The sequence below is a fragment of the Hippocampus comes genome, unplaced genomic scaffold, assembly GCF_001891065.2.
Source record: "Hippocampus comes isolate QL1 unplaced genomic scaffold, H_comes_QL1_v1.1 scaffold185, whole genome shotgun sequence".
Taxonomy (NCBI): Eukaryota; Metazoa; Chordata; class Actinopteri; order Syngnathiformes; family Syngnathidae; genus Hippocampus; species Hippocampus comes.
The window spans coordinates 115582-131901 of NW_017805931.1; the positions used below are offsets into that span (position 1 = coordinate 115582).

Consider the following 16320-nt stretch of genomic DNA (forward strand, 5'->3'; position numbering starts at 1 on the left):
TATATATATATATATATTTTTTTTCAACCTAGTGTCATTTTGTTTGCCACAATGATAGAAGATTTGTCGAAGAAAGCGCAGCAGTGTCATCACGGCGAAGGCGGAAAATCCTGCCACCTCTTCCAACGTCGAAGTTGTCCGTCTTCTCCAACGGCAGTTGCAAGCGACCGAAGCGCCAAAGCAAGAGCGGAGGTCATCGCGGAGCCGACGACATCACCGCAAAGCTACAAAGCACTCGATCGCGCCGTTGCTCGCGTTCATCCTCTCAGGATTCAAACCGGACGGAAGGACGACGACGACGACGACACGTTGGGACGGGCGTTTCGGGCGGCGGCGCCCGGCGGACGCCGTCCCTTTCCCGTCCGCCCGCGGTCGGCGCTTGGGATGAAGCTTGGACTCACCAGCAGCGTGGGCAGCACCGCCACCACGGCGTACAGCAGGATGGGCGGGATGGCGCTGCGCTCCTCCGGTCCAAGGTAGGGCTTGGTGTAGGTGGTGTCGTAGCAAAAGAATCCCTGCACGTGCACCCCGAAGGTGTCGGTGCACTCAAAGTAATAAGCCAGCATGACGGTCCCGGCCATGATCACCAACTGGAAGTACAACATGATGCCGACGCGAGACGGGAGACGTTTCATTGAAGCGCGATTCCATTTGCGCGGCTCTCGCGCCCGCCGTCGCCCTCCTCCATTCTGCACTGCCGGCGGTGGATGGCCGCTCCGCTTTTCGGGAGCAGCCCCTCTCGCGACGGCAACCCGACCCCCGCTTCGCAGCCAGTCAGCGCGCGCGTCGCAGAAAGAGAGAGAGAGGGGAGGGGGGGGGCGGGATGCCGCCTCGTCGACGACAGGGAGGCGGAGCCGGAGGCTGCGGATGAGCGTGCGAAGCGCTCGCAAAGTGAGGAACGCGTGTCCGCAGGAGGACGCTTCCCTCCGCTCACTGGCCGGAGGCGGCGAATGAGAGCGCGGATGGCTCTGCGCTCTGCCAGTGGCCTTTCGCCTCAGCCCGCCCCCCCCAGGTGTCGGCTGCTGCCAGACAAAGCGTGCGGCCCTTTCCCGTGCACTTCCTCTCCGATGCAAGAGCCGCACGCTCAGAGACGTGAGGGCGACAATTTCTCGCAAGCCTCACTTGGCTGCTTTCAAGGGGCGGGTCCGATACCAACAAAACAAAACATGTCTTGGGTTTGGATTTTCTTCCCTCGCCTTATCCGGCAAACAAACAAGCAATCGCCCCCTTTGGGAAAGGCTACAAGGTCTCGGCAAGCGAGGCAAGGGATCCCACGGCGGTCCAAAGAAGCTGAGGAATCGACGCCAAGTCCGGATGAGCCTTCGGCCCGAAACCGACCCGCCGGGAGACCGCGGTGGTCAGCCGGCGCCATTCCCGCGTGCTGCTATCCAAGACTCTGGGGATATTCCCCCTGGAACTGCAAGTCGGCGTTTGTTTCACGCCTCCCAAAACCCGCCGGCTCATTTTGGGCGACCGGCTTCCGGTCGATGTCCGCGCCACCATCAACCAACGCCGCCGTTGGACGAGAGGCCGGTCCAAGTGACCAAAATCCTCCCCGTCCTACGTGTGATTGAAATCAGCCAGTTATTTCGACGACGATGCCAATGTTGTAAGCGTCGATGAGCCCAAAACAAAGAAGTAGATCGCAGGCATACAAAGAAAATGGCCGCCGCGAAATGACTCCAAGGAAATGGGAGAGGAATGAAAGCATTTGCTGAGAGACGAGAAATGTCTCCGCTGCGCTTTGAAGCGCGACGACGCTGAAGGCGGCGGCGTGACCCACATACCGGGACCGCATCTCTGGCACGCACAGACACACACACGCAACGAGGCGTACGCCAAAGCACGCAAGATGACAGCCGCACGTTGAAAAGCGGATCAACCGCTTCTCGCTGCGCGCAAAGATTTGCCTCCGCAGAACTGGATGCGAATGGCCTCTCCTGCTCCATTTTGTTTTCTGTCGTACGAACCCGAGCGCCTTGTCCACGGCGCGAGCGCTTTGTAAGACTTTCCAGGGGGAAATTGCCCGCGTGGCGTTGCCCGGCTTCGCCGGGTGCTATTCGAGTTGAAACCTGAATTGTCCGCTCGCCACTATCGCGTGCTTGATTTGAAAAGAACTTGTCATTCTCTTAGTTTGACGTTGAGTTGGACAGGCAACGTCAATCGGGAGTGAAGCCTCTTATTTGTCTTTCTTGAAGAAGCGTTCGCTCTGTGTCAAAGGCTCGCTTGTTGTTCACCAGCAAGCGCTGTGAATCAGCAAGCCTGCTTTTCTTTTGGGTCTTTTCTTTTGGGCTTGGCGTCATCTCTCGGTGACCTTCTCGGGATTGGTTTGTGGGTGTAAATGGCCCGGGCCGTTCCTTCATCCACTTGGCATGACCGCCATCTGGGGGAAACGCCGCACACCGCACTTGTCGACCCCCTCCTCCCCCCTTTTCACCGGGGCTTTGTGAGCGTCACAATCGGCTCCGCTGGAGAACGCGTGACGACGAGCATCATGACGCAGCTCGCAGCCTTGCGCTTTTACTCTCTCGTCAGCTGAAGCAAGGGCCGTGCGCTCAAACACTTCCAATGTGTTCCAAGTCGTAAAACGACACCGGTCAGCAAATTTCTGCCCAATTTTTTCATCATTGATGCAAGGGAACTCTGTTCGTGCGCGCGCGTGTGTGTGCGCGCGCTGATTCTGAATATGCCCTCATTTTTTTCTCTAGCACATCAGCTTTTCACAAAAATAATAATAAAACAACAGTAATATCATTTGTGATATATTCATATCTTGAGTAATATTTATGAAGCAAGGGTTGGGTTCGGAAACAGGTGGATTTGTTTTTTCGTTCTAAATTCCAAAGCATGGGGAAATGCAGATTGTGCAAGTTCTATAAATGGAATTTAAAAAGGAAAAAAAAAAAAGTTTTCCAAAAGTGATGTCAGACATTTTGAAACGGGCTCGAAAAATGCTTTTGAGCAATCTTGGCGGCGCAAATTGGAGCGCGACGTCAAAGAGAATAGCCAGTGCGCATGCGCGTTGTGGTGTCTTCCCCCCACCCCCTCTCCGCGTCCGCGCTGTGCCTGCCTCCCGGCGTGTAACGTGCTCGGAACCGAGCGAGACTCTTCAAAAAAAAAAAAAAAAAGAAAGTGAGGTTAAAAAGGTGGTGTCGGTGGCACTTTTTGGGCTTTGTTTTTTTTGCCATCCGGCAGAGTCCGGACGGAACGTCCGCTCCGAGCTTCCGCGTCGAAACGACGACATGGAGCGCTGCTGCTGCTGATCGGCGAGCGGAGCCGTCCGCGCATCATCTCGGGTCGGCGTCGGCGTCGACGTCTGGCGGTCCGGCCATGTCTGCGAGGGAAAAAGCCATTCCGAGCAAGGACAGCGTCAGCCTGCTGCCCTGCTTTTATTTCGTCGAGGTGGGTCGCTCGTCGTTTGTACGAAGCGTCGACGGTGAAAAGAAAAGCGCGTGGCGTGGCGGGAGTCGTTTGGACTATGTAGGTCACGCCAAAACGGCAACCTCTCGAGCGCAGTCGCGGCCGAATGGGGAGACCTGCCGCCGCTGCTGCCGCCGCCGGAGCTCAAATCCAAAGGAAGTGAACACGTTTTGGTTTTTTTGTTTTTTTTTTTGTGGGGGGGGGGGTTAATTGCAGCAACGTAAACTAAGCCAAAGCCTCAACGGCCACGCGCCAACCATTCGGCGTTTGCGGCAAAATACGTCGAGATCACAGAAGGGAGCATGGAAAGGGGATTGGAGGGCACCAAGGCCAAAAGCCTTTCAGGACTCGGGAAGGATAAAGTGGGAAAGCGCTTTGGCGTGTTCAACCCGAAACGCATCGAACTGGACTATCGAGTGATCGGTTCTCTTGGTATTATTCGTTGGCGAAACAGCATCGCTTCGGACCGTTCTTTGAAAAGGACGCGTGCGAAGAAGCGTCCATTTGAATGGGAGCAAGTTAAGTGCGAAAATTGGGAGCCAAATTGCGGCGGGTTGACGGAGATGCACTAATACGCGGGCACATGTCACAAGCGGCCCTCCGAGCGCAATCGAGCGCGCTGTTCAACCTGACAACAGGTTGAACGGCGCGCCGGAGGCTTTGACAAGAGTAGAAATCCACCTTTGGGAGGAGGCGCTCCACGAATGGCTTCCACTTTCTTTCTTTCCAAGGCTCCCGTCCCGATTCGCCGCAGCTTGCGGTGGCCGCCTGAACCGCCTCTCTTTTCCAGCTTGGCAATTTCGGCACGCTCTAATTCACCGGCGGCCGGCGGCGCCGCCATCGATTGGAGATTTGCCTCTAATACTGGCCCACGGATGTGGCATGACGGAGTGTGTTCACCCGCTTTCTGTTCTATTTCACTGAATCGATCTGGAACCGAGATCCACGGCGGTTGTCAATGGAGCGTAGCCTGACGGGTGGCGGGGGGGCGGCATTTGTGGCACTCGGCGCCTCGGTAACCTTCTCTTTCTTCTCTTGGCATTTGCCCCTCGATGACGTGAGCGCGTCTCCCGCCGCTGTGCTCCGCTGCAGCTGCCCATCCTGGCGTCATCCATGGTCAGCTTGTACTTCCTGGAGTGGACGGATTTGTTCAAGCCGGTCAAGTCCGGCTTCAACTGTCACGACCGCAGCCTGAGCCTCCCTTACGTCGACCCCAACCACGAGGTCATCCCCCTGCCCGTGCTGCTCAGCCTGGCTTTCGCGGGGCCCGCCGTCACGGTAGGAGGCTCCGCTCGGCGCCGTATCCAAAGAGCCGTTCGGACCGCGGCGGCAAACCCGCGCCCGCCGGCGACGCTTCAAATTGCCTTTTCCGCGACGCCTCCGGATTGTTGATCTCTCCTCGAATGCGTCCGTTCGCAGATGATGATCAGGGAGGCCGTCCTGTTTTGTTGTCTGTCTCGAAGAAGGAGCGGCGGCGGGGGCGAGGCCAACCTCAACGCGGCCGGCTGCCACTTCAACTCGTTCATTCGTCGAGCCATCCGTTTTGTAGGTACGGCGGCCTCGCTTGCCCTAACCCGCTCGCCTCTCGTTGTGTTTGTCTGTGTTTGCTTTGGGCCGAGGAGCGACGTTGACGCTTGCTTTGCGTTTTCCTCAGGCGTTCACGCCTTTGGTCTTTGTGCCACTGCCCTCATCACAGACCTCCTTCAGCTGATGACGGGCTACCCGGCGCCCTACTTCCTCACGGTGTGCAAGCCCAACTACACCACTCTGAGCGTCAGCTGCGAGCAGAACCCTTACGTCCTGCAGGATATCTGCTCCGGGGTGGACGCCGCCGCTATTAACCGGGGCAGGTCAGCTGCAAATATCGGGGAAAATCGTATCGGGAGAGCGCTCGAGACGGACGGCGTCTCGGCGCCGTCCGCTTTTAGTCCGGCGTCCGCTTCCTCGTGACGTTTGACGATGCTCCTCGTTGCTTCGTGGCCATTTTTGGGTGGGGACGCCACGGCTCCGGCCACCCGCCGAAAGGAAAAAGCGTCACGCCGGCCGGCGGCGGCGATGTCCGACAACCGGCAGGCTTACGCGCTCTCTGCCCCGAAGCGACTGTTGCCGGAGCTTTGCCGCGGTCGCGATCGCGGTTCCCGTAGCGCCGTGACGCAATGATCTTTCTCTGCGTTGCAGAAAGTCCTTCCCGTCCCAACACGCTACTCTGGCATCCTTTGCGGCTGTGTACGTTTCGGTGAGTTTGTGCCCACGCAAATCTTGCATTCGCCCCCATTTGAAATGTTTCCTCCCCACTAAATTGGACCTTTTGCTTTCCACCGATGCGGGATGGGGAAACATGTTGCATGTTTGTAGCTGGGCTCAAGGGAGGAAAAAACAGAGAGATGGATTTTATCAATTCAATTTGTGTGTGTGTGTGTGTGTGTGTTGGGGCCTGGGGCGTCTGGATTCCAAATTGAGATTTGTGTCTTAGTTTGATTTTGTTGTGTTGCGCGTTCCCCGTCATGTTTTGTCACCGATTGGCACGATACTCCGAAAGATTAGGAGGAGAAAAGATCGGTGATTGGGCAGGCCCCCAAAACGAAAAAAGGCGCACGCGCGTGTCCTACTCCGAGGTCCACGTGACTTGGTCCCTCCGCGACCCGACCTGATCGTTTTGTGGCGACGAGTCCCATCCCGCGCATTCCTCAAGGTGATTGCCGTGCCAACAGATGTACTTCAACAGCACGCTGACGGACTCGTCCAAACTGCTCAAGCCCCTGCTGGTCTTCTCCTTCATCATCTGCGCCATCGTTTGCGGTCTGACTCGGATCATTCAGTACAAGAACCACGCCGTCGACGTCTATCTGGGATTCCTGCTGGGCGGAGCCATTGCCGTCTACCTGGTAAGATTTCCCTTTGTCGGAACCCGTAAAGACGCGGTCGTCCCCCGTCAAACGGCGAGTCGCCTCCTTCATCGTTTTGCCGCGGCTCACGCTCCAAAGCGCCCTCTGTTGTCGTCTTAAAACTTTTCACGAGATCTGCGCGACTGAAAGCAAGGGGGGGGGGGGGGCGGAATCTTCGGGCTACTCGAGAAACGATTTTCTTCATGAATGGCATGGACGGTTTTTCCTGCCAGACAAATGTCCTCTGTCGGCTTAGCGGCTGCGTGGTCGCGGTCGTGATGAAAGTCTTTGCGGTTCGCCTGTTGTGAGTTTCTCTTTGCAAGTGGCCAATTGCCCCTCTGGAAAGAGATGAAAGCAGGCAGAAAAAAAACAACAAAAAAAGGGTTTCACGAACTTGGCTTCATCCATTCAAATTCCAACGGCGACAAAGCAGCCGTGCGCCCGTCTTGCACAGAGCGCAAAACATCCGTGTCGAGGTGAAGCTGAAGCTGTCCGGAACGAGTTGAGGGGTCGCAGCGCTTGGAAATGAAGGTGTATTGTAGGGCGCCCGCCGTCATCCAGTGTGGGTTCATCCACGGCATGTTTTGGTCTGTGTGACCAGGGCCTGTATGCGGTTGGAAATTTCCTCCCAGGCGAAGAGATGAGCGGCGGCGGCGGCGGCGGCCTCCCTGCCCAGCCCCACTGCCCCACCTGCTCCTTGGCGCACATTAGCCAGGAGGCGGTCCTTCATCAGCTGCAAATGAAAGCCGGCGCGTCAGGGGAGCCCGGCGTTGCCGGCGCCCCGTCGGAAGGCCTTCTCCGTCGCGCTCTCCCGCAGCAGCGGGCCGACGACGGCCTGAAGCGCTCGGGCGGAGACGCGGACGGGATCTCGGCCCGCGGCCCGCGGGGCAAAGAGACGGCGGTGACCTTTAGCCACACCCTCCCCCGCGTCCACACGCCGCAGGCCATCGCCGCCTACGAAGAGGCGGCCAGGCGTCACGCCGCCACCCTTCACCGGGACTCCAGCCGTTCCAAGCAGCTTTTGTCGCAGTGGAAAAGTCAAAACAACCACAAGTGCCCTCTCCAGCTCCCGCCCCCGGGAGACGTCGCCGGCCAGCCCGCTCAGCACCCTCGCCATCACGAGGCGCGAGCCGTCGGCGAACCGTCGCCGGCCGCCGGTCCGGACGCCGCCTTCGACGCTCACGCCTATCTGTCCAAACTGGCCGCGGCTGCGGGCGCCGCCTCGCCCGGTAACTGCAGCGGCATCGCGGGAGGAGCGAGAATGTTGATGCAGTCCCGACCCGGGTCCTCCCAGCTGGTCCACATTCCGGAGGAATCGCAGGAAAATGACCACAGCGCTTCCCCGAAAGCGGCGGCGGCGGCGGCGGGGAGCGACGGTCTTTCTCGGGCCGACGCCCCGGCGCAGACTCACTGGCAGAGGGTGGCCGAGAAGGCCGCCGCTTGCGGGCCCAACAATGACCAAGGGAAGAAAAGCCAGCCGCGAATGGTGCAAGTGATGGCCATGTCCAAGCAGCAGGGGCTCCTGCAGGCCCATTCCAGAAGCCTGGACGAGAGCGGCACCGGCGGCGCTTCCCAGGGCTCGGCGCGCTACGGGGGGGCCCCCTGCGCCGACAAGGAGCCGGGCGGCGGCGTCGGAGCCATCGTCAGAATCGAAGCGCACCCCGAAAACAACAAACCGGTCATCCAAGCTCCGTCCACCGACGGAAGCGGATCGTGGCGCTGGCGATCTCTGGATCACGGCGGCGCGGGAAGCGGGACCCTGAGGCAGTCCTTCGATCTGGGCGATCCCGGCAGGGACTCGGAGAGCTCCGACTCCCTGCGAGAAGGCTCGCTGGACGGCAAGCGCGCTCACGGCGGCGACGCGCTCCATCATCAGAGCCTCTCTACCATCAGGGTGACTCCGGGGGACGCCGGCGGCGGAGACGCGGCGTCAGAAATGCCCTCGCTCGCCTCCAGTCGGGAATCCACGCTGCGGCGAAAAGGCCACAGCGTCATCCTGATTCCGGAGCGAGGAAACAGCCCGGAGAGCACCCGAAATGTTTTCTACAAGGGCGCGTCCGGGCCCCATCCGGAATAACGCGGCGAGTGACCGCAATGTGGGCCCGAGGCGGCGAGCTTGATTTTCAGGGGGCTTTCGCGCTCGGGCCCTGGCTTCCCCTTTCATCGACCCCGCTTCATTTCCCGCTTTGCCCCAAAACCCCAACCGGCTGCCGGCTGCGCCTGACAAAATCAAAATGCCCGCCCGGCATTGACGCGACCCGACTGGAGCGAGGTCACCGCCAGGCGGTGGACTCGGCTTGACTCTCCGACGCGCGTTTCTCTCGCATGTCCCGCTTCCAGCAAAAGAGATGAAAACATGGCGAGGACGCGGAGTTTGTCCCAATCCAGCGCAGCCGGCGCGCAGTCTTCCTCTTCTTCTCTTCCCTTCGCCGACCGAGCGGCAAACACGAGGGCCACGTCAAGTACTTTGCGGAGACGCGCCTCGGTGGTGTTTGGCGAAGGAACGGCGCCGGCATATTTCCAGCACCCGATGCCGCCGCGCGCGCGCCGCCGTATGACTGTTCCTCGGACGGCGTCGATCCCCCCCCGTCGAATGATTGACGTCGCATGCGCTTGTTGTCCACGTGAACTGAAGCACAACCTTTGACCTGTCGCCGGGACTCGTCACCGCGTCCTTTGTAGCCACCATTTTTGTATCTGTCGTTTACCGGCGCCGTCGCTGGATTTTCTTTCGTGCTTTCTTCATTTGAATCGTCTCGCTAAGTTTGAGATCCAAACGGCAAAAAGGCGCCGCGGAGGGAGGGAAAGGATAACGGCCAAGGAATGACGCGGATGTTTGTGCGGTGAGAGCGCCCGACGCGGCCGCGCCGTTGCCGCAGCGAGAAGGCCTCGATGACCGGAAGGTCCCCTTACCTTTGAAAAATCCACGTCAAAACGACGACGTCGCGGCATCGACCGCCAAAACCGCGCTTCCGTCTCTGCGGATGAAGCCTGACGTGTGCCGAGCGTCGCTTCCGTCGTCAAAGAAGCGCGCTCCGTGGCGCTGCGAGCGTGAGCCGTACCTCGGACTCTCTGCCCGTCCGATCCCGATGGCATTCGTTAAGAGTCGATTTTGGGGAGCGTTCCGGCCTTAGATCTCGGCGCCACTGGAAAATCCTCGGCTCTTTCCCCCGTACGGCTTGTGCCCGCGAGCGTTCCGTTCTCCCAATGAGGAGGAGCCTCGGCAGCCAACGGCCCGAGGCTGACCTCTGCGTGGGCGGGGAAAGCATTCCTTGCCGCGCACCTTCTGGGCCGGGTGTGTCGGCGCGCCCGCGTCGTTTGCTCTCCTCGTGCCGCTCTTGGATTTTCGGTGACTGCTTTCCCGCCCTCCGGGATGTCGTCCTATTCTCGTCTCCGAAAGTCTCGCCGTGCCGGCCCCGGAGCGAAAGCGAGCTTCTCCCATTCCGTTCGATCGGGTGACGGCGATCGTTGACAACTGCCGGCCGCAGAAGGGAAGGGAAGACGCTCGCTAGTCCACGTCCATCCAATGGCGGGAAACTCTGCATGACTCGTCTTGTCTTGCCATCGGTTGTGTCGTAAATGTGGGGTTATGGACACTGTGATTTGACCGCTGTATGAATTCTATGCACTATTGGGGGGGGGGGGGGCAAAAAAAAAAAAAAAGACTGGGAAAAGGGGAGAAAAAAAGATCTCGTCCGGAGTACTTTGCTAATAATCTCACGTTTGTTATCCGTGGTTCTAATCACAAATGTATCTTGTCTGTTTTGACGACACCAAATGTAGACCGAGATGTATCCAAGCAATCCAACGTCCTCAGACCGAGCACGCCGATCGGGGTCGCCGATGAATTGTGCGTTGTCGAAATGATTAAAGTTTGCTCACGAAATGGGCGGCGTGCCCCCATGTCCTTGTTGGGCTCACCTTCGCTCAAAACGTCGAGCGGACGCCACGAGACGCGTCGTTCGCCGTCAACCTCCGAGATACTCTGCGCACGGCGCTAAAATGCCGTCACGCCCTTGGGAAGCGTTCCCGCGCACTGCCCAAATGCAGAAAAACGACGCTCGCTCATCAAACGCCCCTGAACCGAAAACCCCCTTTCGTTCACAGAAGAAACAAAAGCCAACTACGAATGACGCGGACCCAAAAGGACATCTCGCGTCCTTCCCGCATCCATTTGGAAACCTCGGCAGAATCGGAGCCAAAATGTCTCGGAACGATGGCGCTCTGTGCACGTGTTTGACATGTTGATACGTTCTCGTTTTGACACCAAGAAATGTTCGCATCGTCGTTGGCGGCCGTTTGATTCCTGGAAATGGTCAAAGGCACGAGACGCCGGATGTTTTCCAATTGGCCGACGTATTCCAGCCATGAAAGTAGAACGCACCGTCGCGAACGACATCTCGGCTTTCGAGCCGGTTCCTCCTCCGTTCGTTCGGAGTGGAGTGGGCGTTGTTGCTATGGCAACAGAAGCCCGTCCACGTTCAGCTGGAAAGTAGGACGGTGCTTGTAAAACGGCAGGCGCAAAGCGTCCAGTTCCCTCGCTATTTTGGATCGCCGAGCAAAAGGCACAATCTGAAGATTCGGGTCTGGATCTACTTTGGATTGGCTTGGGGCAGCCCATTTGCGCAATCGCCACGAGTGCGAGAGAGAGAGAGAGGGAGGGAGGGAGGGAGTTGAGGAAGGGAGGGTGTCGGGCTTGCCTCGCTTCTCCGCCTGCTCCTCTCAGCCGACACAATCCCCGACGACTCTGCCTCGATGTTGGAAACGCTCGGAGTGACTTCTTGAAAAAGCGGCCCGAGGACGCGCAAGCCGCCGGGTGAGTGGACCTCCGAGTTAGCGCTTGTGAAACAGCACGTTTGAGGCTCAAAGCCCAAGTCCCCGTGACCCCCGCCTAAGGATTCGGGTCCGAGGCCGTCGTCGGCGGAGGTCACGGTCGGCGGCATCTCGGCAGGGTTCCGACGCCCCGACCGCTTTGAATCACCCGCAGGCGGGCGGCGACCATATCGGACGTCCGACTTTCCTTTGGCGTGGGCGCATTCCGCGCCCAACGTGCGGTCGGCTCGACGCGGCCTCCCGTCAACGCGAATGCGGAGGCACCGGCGAGCGTCTCTTTTTCTGAACGGCGTGACCCCGCGTGCGTTTGCTATACCGCTTGGGCGCATCGACTCCTCTTCTGTTCAAAGGACGAGCCTCCGCCGCCGCCACCGCGAGATGTACGGAGGACCGTTTGTGCTTGTGCGCGACAAAAAATGGATCGGACCGCGCGCCCACGTAACCGATACGCTTTGTGGGTCAAGCGAGGGCGATTGAGCGATGACGTCGGCACGCTCCTCCTTCAGTCGGGAGCTTTTGGCGAAAGAATTCAGCGGGACGTCCCTCGGAATGACCGACCTCGGTCCGTGTCATTCCTCCGGCCGCAAAGGAGAAAGTTGCGTCCGCTCGCCGGGGCCGGACGGCGTTGGTCGGGGATGCGTCGTGCCGTTACTGCAACGCGTGGGAGAAATCCACCCGTTTGGGCTCCTTTCCTGCTTGCTCTTTTTGAGCGCGGGCGCGAGCCCTCCCGCTCGAGGCCGACTCGGGAAAAACACGTCGCCGGAGACAGACCCGCGCCGTGGCGCTAAACGTGTGAGCGCTTAATCCACGGCAGATCAGATTAAGGAGGGCGCGGCAGAGATTACAAACGAGGAGGACCTGGACCGAGCGGCAAGGCGGGCAGACGGACGGGAGGCTGTCGGGGCCGCGTCACGTGCGCCGGACGCCGAGATCACCGACAGGTCGGCCGCCGTTCAAATTACCAAAGCGCCACCACGACTTTCTTCACCAGAGCCCAAAAGGAGAAGCGTCTCATTCATCGGTAGACATCGGCCAAGCGTTGGCGGGTTCGAGTTTTCGCAGTGTCTCCGTTTCGCCAGACGGACCTCTTATGTTGAGATTTCCTCGCCCGCTGTTAAGCGGCTGACATTCTCTCCTCGCCGGGGCCGACGCACCGCCGGCCGCGGAGCTTTCGTATTTTTAGCCTGTCGGATCAAACTGCGGCGGCGGTGCCAACAGGTGGACAAGCAAACGGCGGCGTGACCTTGACCGGCAACAACAACTCCGATTTGCTTTCATTCCTCATCAGCTTTCGACACCGCGTCGATCTCGATAGGTGGACAACCAAAAGATCACTTAAAATAGAAAGAAGAAGCAGCATAGAAAAGGCTCCGCACGATCCAAAGGTTGTCCGTCGGCGAACGCAGCCCACAACTCTTTCAGCCGTGGATGTTGTCAGTTCTTTTGTAATCGCTGTCAAGTATCCGAATCGGACGGAGCCTTTGGGACCCACCGTGCAGGGCGCTGAAGATAAACGGGCTTGCATAACAACAAAAACCCTCGCTGGCACCTCGGGTCCCAGAGGTTGGCCAAAATGACGGCAACGCGGCCTGTGAAATTGTCTTCCAGATAAGTCGCCGTTGCCAAAGCCATCATGGAGGAAAAAGAGCTGCTGAAGGAACGTCTCCAGGCCATCACGGTAAGCGCCTCCTCGGGACGCCGTTCTCTTTTGCTCTGTACTTGCTCAGCCGACGCGCACCGCCATGTCGGTCAGCCGCTCCGCCAGAAAAGGTAGGATTCGGTCCCCGCACGCGCGCGACGTTTTGCCGGTAGGCGGTCGGGAAGGAGACGCGGCTCGCGGGAAGAGAAAACGCTGACGCGGCAAGTCGCGCGTGGGAGCGGCGTCGCGCCGCTCCCACGCGCCAGGTGGAGGGCCGCGTTTTGATTTGCCGCCGGGGGCCGGATGGACGCTTGGAGCGTCCTCCGTCCAAAATCGTACCATATCGCCCTTGGCCGCCAAACATTTTTTCCAATTGCAACTCCTCATTGCGAAGCAGAATGAAAGATTCTTCCCGCGCGCAACCCGACCGCTCCGAGTCCCGACCGCGCGTTTGCTTGACCCGCGTCGCCAAACGGCCGGGTCGTCCTCGTCAAGTCAAACGCCACGTTGACCAAAACGAACCCAAAGAACCTGCTGGAAGACGGCGTCGGGGCTTTGGTGCCGCCGCCGTCGGCTGCCACAGCCGGCCGGCGCCGTCTTTGACACACACGGCCAATGTCAGCCAGGTCTATAAATACCGGGAGGCCAAAGGAAAGAGATCTCCTTTCACGGGCGCGTCGTGCCGCGCCAATCCCGCATCTGGGGGAGAATTTCAGGCCGCCGGCGGGTCCTTCTTTTCGGATAGCGTGAATCAAAATTCCCCAAGCGGGAGCTGGCGCCGCAGCTCCATCCGGGCGGGGGGGTCGAGTCCGGGTCACTTTTTTCGGGGACGCTCGCGGGCGCCCCGTTCCCGGCCGTCACCTCCGGCTCGAAGGCCCGACCGGAACGCGGCGGGCGTCAACACCTTTGGCTTTCCTCCGCAGGACAAGAGGAGAATCCGGGAATACATTGCCGAGAAAAGAAGACGCGTCGAGGAAGAGAAGCTCAAACTCCAATACATCAAGGTCTTTTTCAAATTGTTTTCTTCATAACAGCGAGACGTCGACAGGCCCCGCTCGTTACCGATGACACGGGAATCTCGAGCAAGAGATGAACTGGCCTCCCGATGGCAGGAAGAAAATAATGAGCACCGTTTCCTCGCATCTGAACGTTCACGCCCGTTGGCGCCACTGAAGACCGGACGAGCCGGCCGGTCTCGGGTCGGGAGCGTGCTTCAAATGCCCCGCCCGCGTTTTTCAACCGGCAAATTTCCTTCTGCCGACCCGCTAATATGTTAACAAGGCTCGTCGTGAGTGCGCGTTTTCAATTGACATTTGGGAGCGCGCTTGCGGTTGGTCAAGTTGCAAATGGATGGAAGCGACGTTTGCTGCGGGCATCCTAACCTTTCCCCGTCTTTGCTTTCGTTGACAGAAGAAGGCTTTGAGGGATCAGTGGCTGATGGACGGTTTGAGTCCGCAATCGGAGGAGGAGCAGGAGGCCGCCAGGCTTCAGGCTCAGGACGAACGGCAACAGAGCGATGCGCTGCAGAGCGATATTGACAGGTACACTATTGCCGCTGCTCCTTTCTCGGGCTCCGCCCCAAACATCACTCTGTTGTCGTCGGGGGGGAGGAGGAGGAGGAGGTCAGTCTTTCAGTTCAGGTCAATCGGAGGCACTCACTGACTTGGTATCGCGTGCCGCCATTCTGTACTGTGTTGACTCTGTGGATGGAAGAAATGATCCAAGTGGGCCGGCCTCCCTCTCTGCTTTCACGGCTTACAAAGTCCCAGGCGGGAAGGCTTACGTTTTGCTGCTCTTTTGTGCTCTGGCGCGCAATCCCAAAGCGCTCCCCAACATGTTGAAAACGAGCCCTCCGAGGAGTCGACAAGAAGAACGGTCGGTCGGGCCTACCAAGAAGCTTTGCCGACACCTTGAGACCGAGCCGCAGCGGCTCGGCCTAAAGCGTCCGGCGCTTTAACGGGATCGGCGCGACTCCGAACGGGCCTCGCCGCCATCCGCCAAAGAAGCCCAGCGCGCCGGCTCCGGAGTCTTGCCCCCCCCCACGTGAGACCCGCATGCTTGGGATGCTGTCAAGCCACGTGGTGCTTCGCCGGCTGAGGACCGCAAACACTCCTCCATCTCAGTGGTGGGGGGAGTGTCACGTGAGCGCGGTGGGTGGCTACTTGGAGTCGAGGACCCGTGGGTGGCCGGGAAAAAAAAACCATCCCATCCGGCCTCGGGGAACTTTGACGCTGGCCGACTTCAACGGAAGAACTGTAATGTCGGCCCCCCCCCGGACGCTCCCCATCCAGCGAGAACGACGGATTGAAAAGACCGCGAGGCGGCTTTTGCGCAGCCTGTCGGCCTTTTTCCGCCCGTCGTCCCATCGCTGAGGTCCGAGCCCTGAAAAAAAAACTCTCTCTTCTGCTCCCAGTAAATACGCGTGCACAAAAATGGCTACTTTGGTAAGAGGCAGAAAGGAGAAAGTTGAACGGACGGACGATGCGTTTCTCGCGGCATGTCACTGAAAGCCTTGCCGTTTGATTCATTAGGATGGAAAAAGAGATCGAGGCGTTGGAGACGGAGGAGCTCCACATCTCGGCCAATGAGGAAGTGGTTCTGAAGCGATTAAAAGAAGTGGAGAGGACAGCGGAGGACATCATCAAGGTAGGCCGAAAGAGCACAAAACACAAACAAAAGAGTCCACGCCGTCGCTCGCTGGCCGGTTGGCGCCGAAACCGCGGCGGCGGCCTCGATCTTGTCTTCGGATCTCTCCAGCTGGTCTCCCGGTGACGCCCCCCCAACCGGCCCGCTCGAGGCTGTGCTCTGACCCCTTGCCGGTGTCAAAGTGGCGCGTCCCGGGTCGCCCCTCCCCCGGTCCCCATATTTCCAATTGCTTGCTTTCTGACCTGACGACTCGGGGCCTGTTTTGCACTTGATGCGCCGCTCATTTGAAGCCTTTCACACACAGAGAGAGTTCGGTTTGTTCTCCCCTTTTTTTGAAGTCTACCAACAAACGCGTGAACGTGTGTCCGCTTGGACTGACCCGGTGCGGCATGTGATTTTCTCCCTAATATCTTGCACTTGGTGACGAGGTCCATTTGACCAAGCGGGGTCACTATTGACTTCCGCGCCGGCCGTGTGGTGAGCAAAGACTAACGCGGGCGTGACCGACTTTTGATTCAATGCACGACCGCTTTGGAAGCGAGCGGCACCCACGAGCTCAGCGTCGCTTCCGAGGCGCGATCGGTCGTCCTGCGACGTTTGCCCGCTCGCTTCCGCTCCTTCTTTTGACATCCAAGTCCTCTGTGTTCAACCGTAGGGGCTCAGCGCGGACTCCCACGCAGGTAAATACGGCGCCGCCGCCGAGAGTGCGTTTGTGTGTTGCATTGGGCTTGATTGGAGGTAGCGTAGCCGCCGCCAAAAGCGCCGCGGCGCATTGCATTCTGGAAACATCCATCCGGTGCATCTCAGGGGTCTCGAGTGGTGTCGCCGGGAGGGCCCCGCCCGACCCCGCCCGTTTTCCTTCTCTCCCGGCCGCGAAAGCGAACGGTCACGCGGCTT

At 59.2% G+C, this 16320-nt stretch overlaps 3 protein-coding genes across 4 annotated transcripts in view; 2 read left to right on the forward strand and 1 right to left on the reverse strand.

Moving 5' to 3' along the window:
• LOC109527876 (phospholipid phosphatase-related protein type 5-like) overlaps nucleotides 1-1034 on the reverse strand; it is a 5176-nt gene extending 4142 nt beyond the window's left edge. The window contains exon 1 of one of the 2 annotated variants that reach the window (XM_019890032.1): nucleotides 402-934. In XM_019890032.1, coding sequence (XP_019745591.1) covers nucleotides 402-635 — 234 coding nt within the window. In that variant the 5' untranslated portion in view covers nucleotides 636-934. Of the gene's footprint in view, nucleotides 1-401 lie in introns of both variants that reach the window. The other variant, XM_019890034.1, reaches the window with a different exon arrangement.
• A 2032-nt stretch (nucleotides 1035-3066) lies between these two features.
• Nucleotides 3067-9097, forward strand: LOC109527891 (phospholipid phosphatase-related protein type 4-like). The gene is given in 9 exon segments (XM_019890065.1): nucleotides 3067-3402; nucleotides 4513-4698; nucleotides 4840-4969; nucleotides 5075-5270; nucleotides 5599-5656; nucleotides 6132-6305; nucleotides 6907-7344; nucleotides 7346-7429; nucleotides 7462-9097. Coding segments are annotated over 9 exon segments (2259 nt in total). The 5' UTR covers nucleotides 3067-3330; the 3' UTR covers nucleotides 8383-9097.
• Nucleotides 9098-10650: 1553 nt separating this feature from the next.
• The window catches only part of palmdb (palmdelphin b), a 13462-nt gene continuing 7792 nt past the window's right edge, over nucleotides 10651-16320 (forward strand). The window contains exons 1-5 of the mRNA XM_019890004.1: nucleotides 10651-11121; nucleotides 12747-12816; nucleotides 13701-13781; nucleotides 14188-14318; nucleotides 15309-15423. Coding sequence (XP_019745563.1) covers nucleotides 12772-12816; nucleotides 13701-13781; nucleotides 14188-14318; nucleotides 15309-15423 — 372 coding nt within the window. The 5' untranslated portion in view covers nucleotides 10651-11121; nucleotides 12747-12771. The remainder of the gene's footprint in view (nucleotides 11122-12746; nucleotides 12817-13700; nucleotides 13782-14187; nucleotides 14319-15308; nucleotides 15424-16320) is intronic.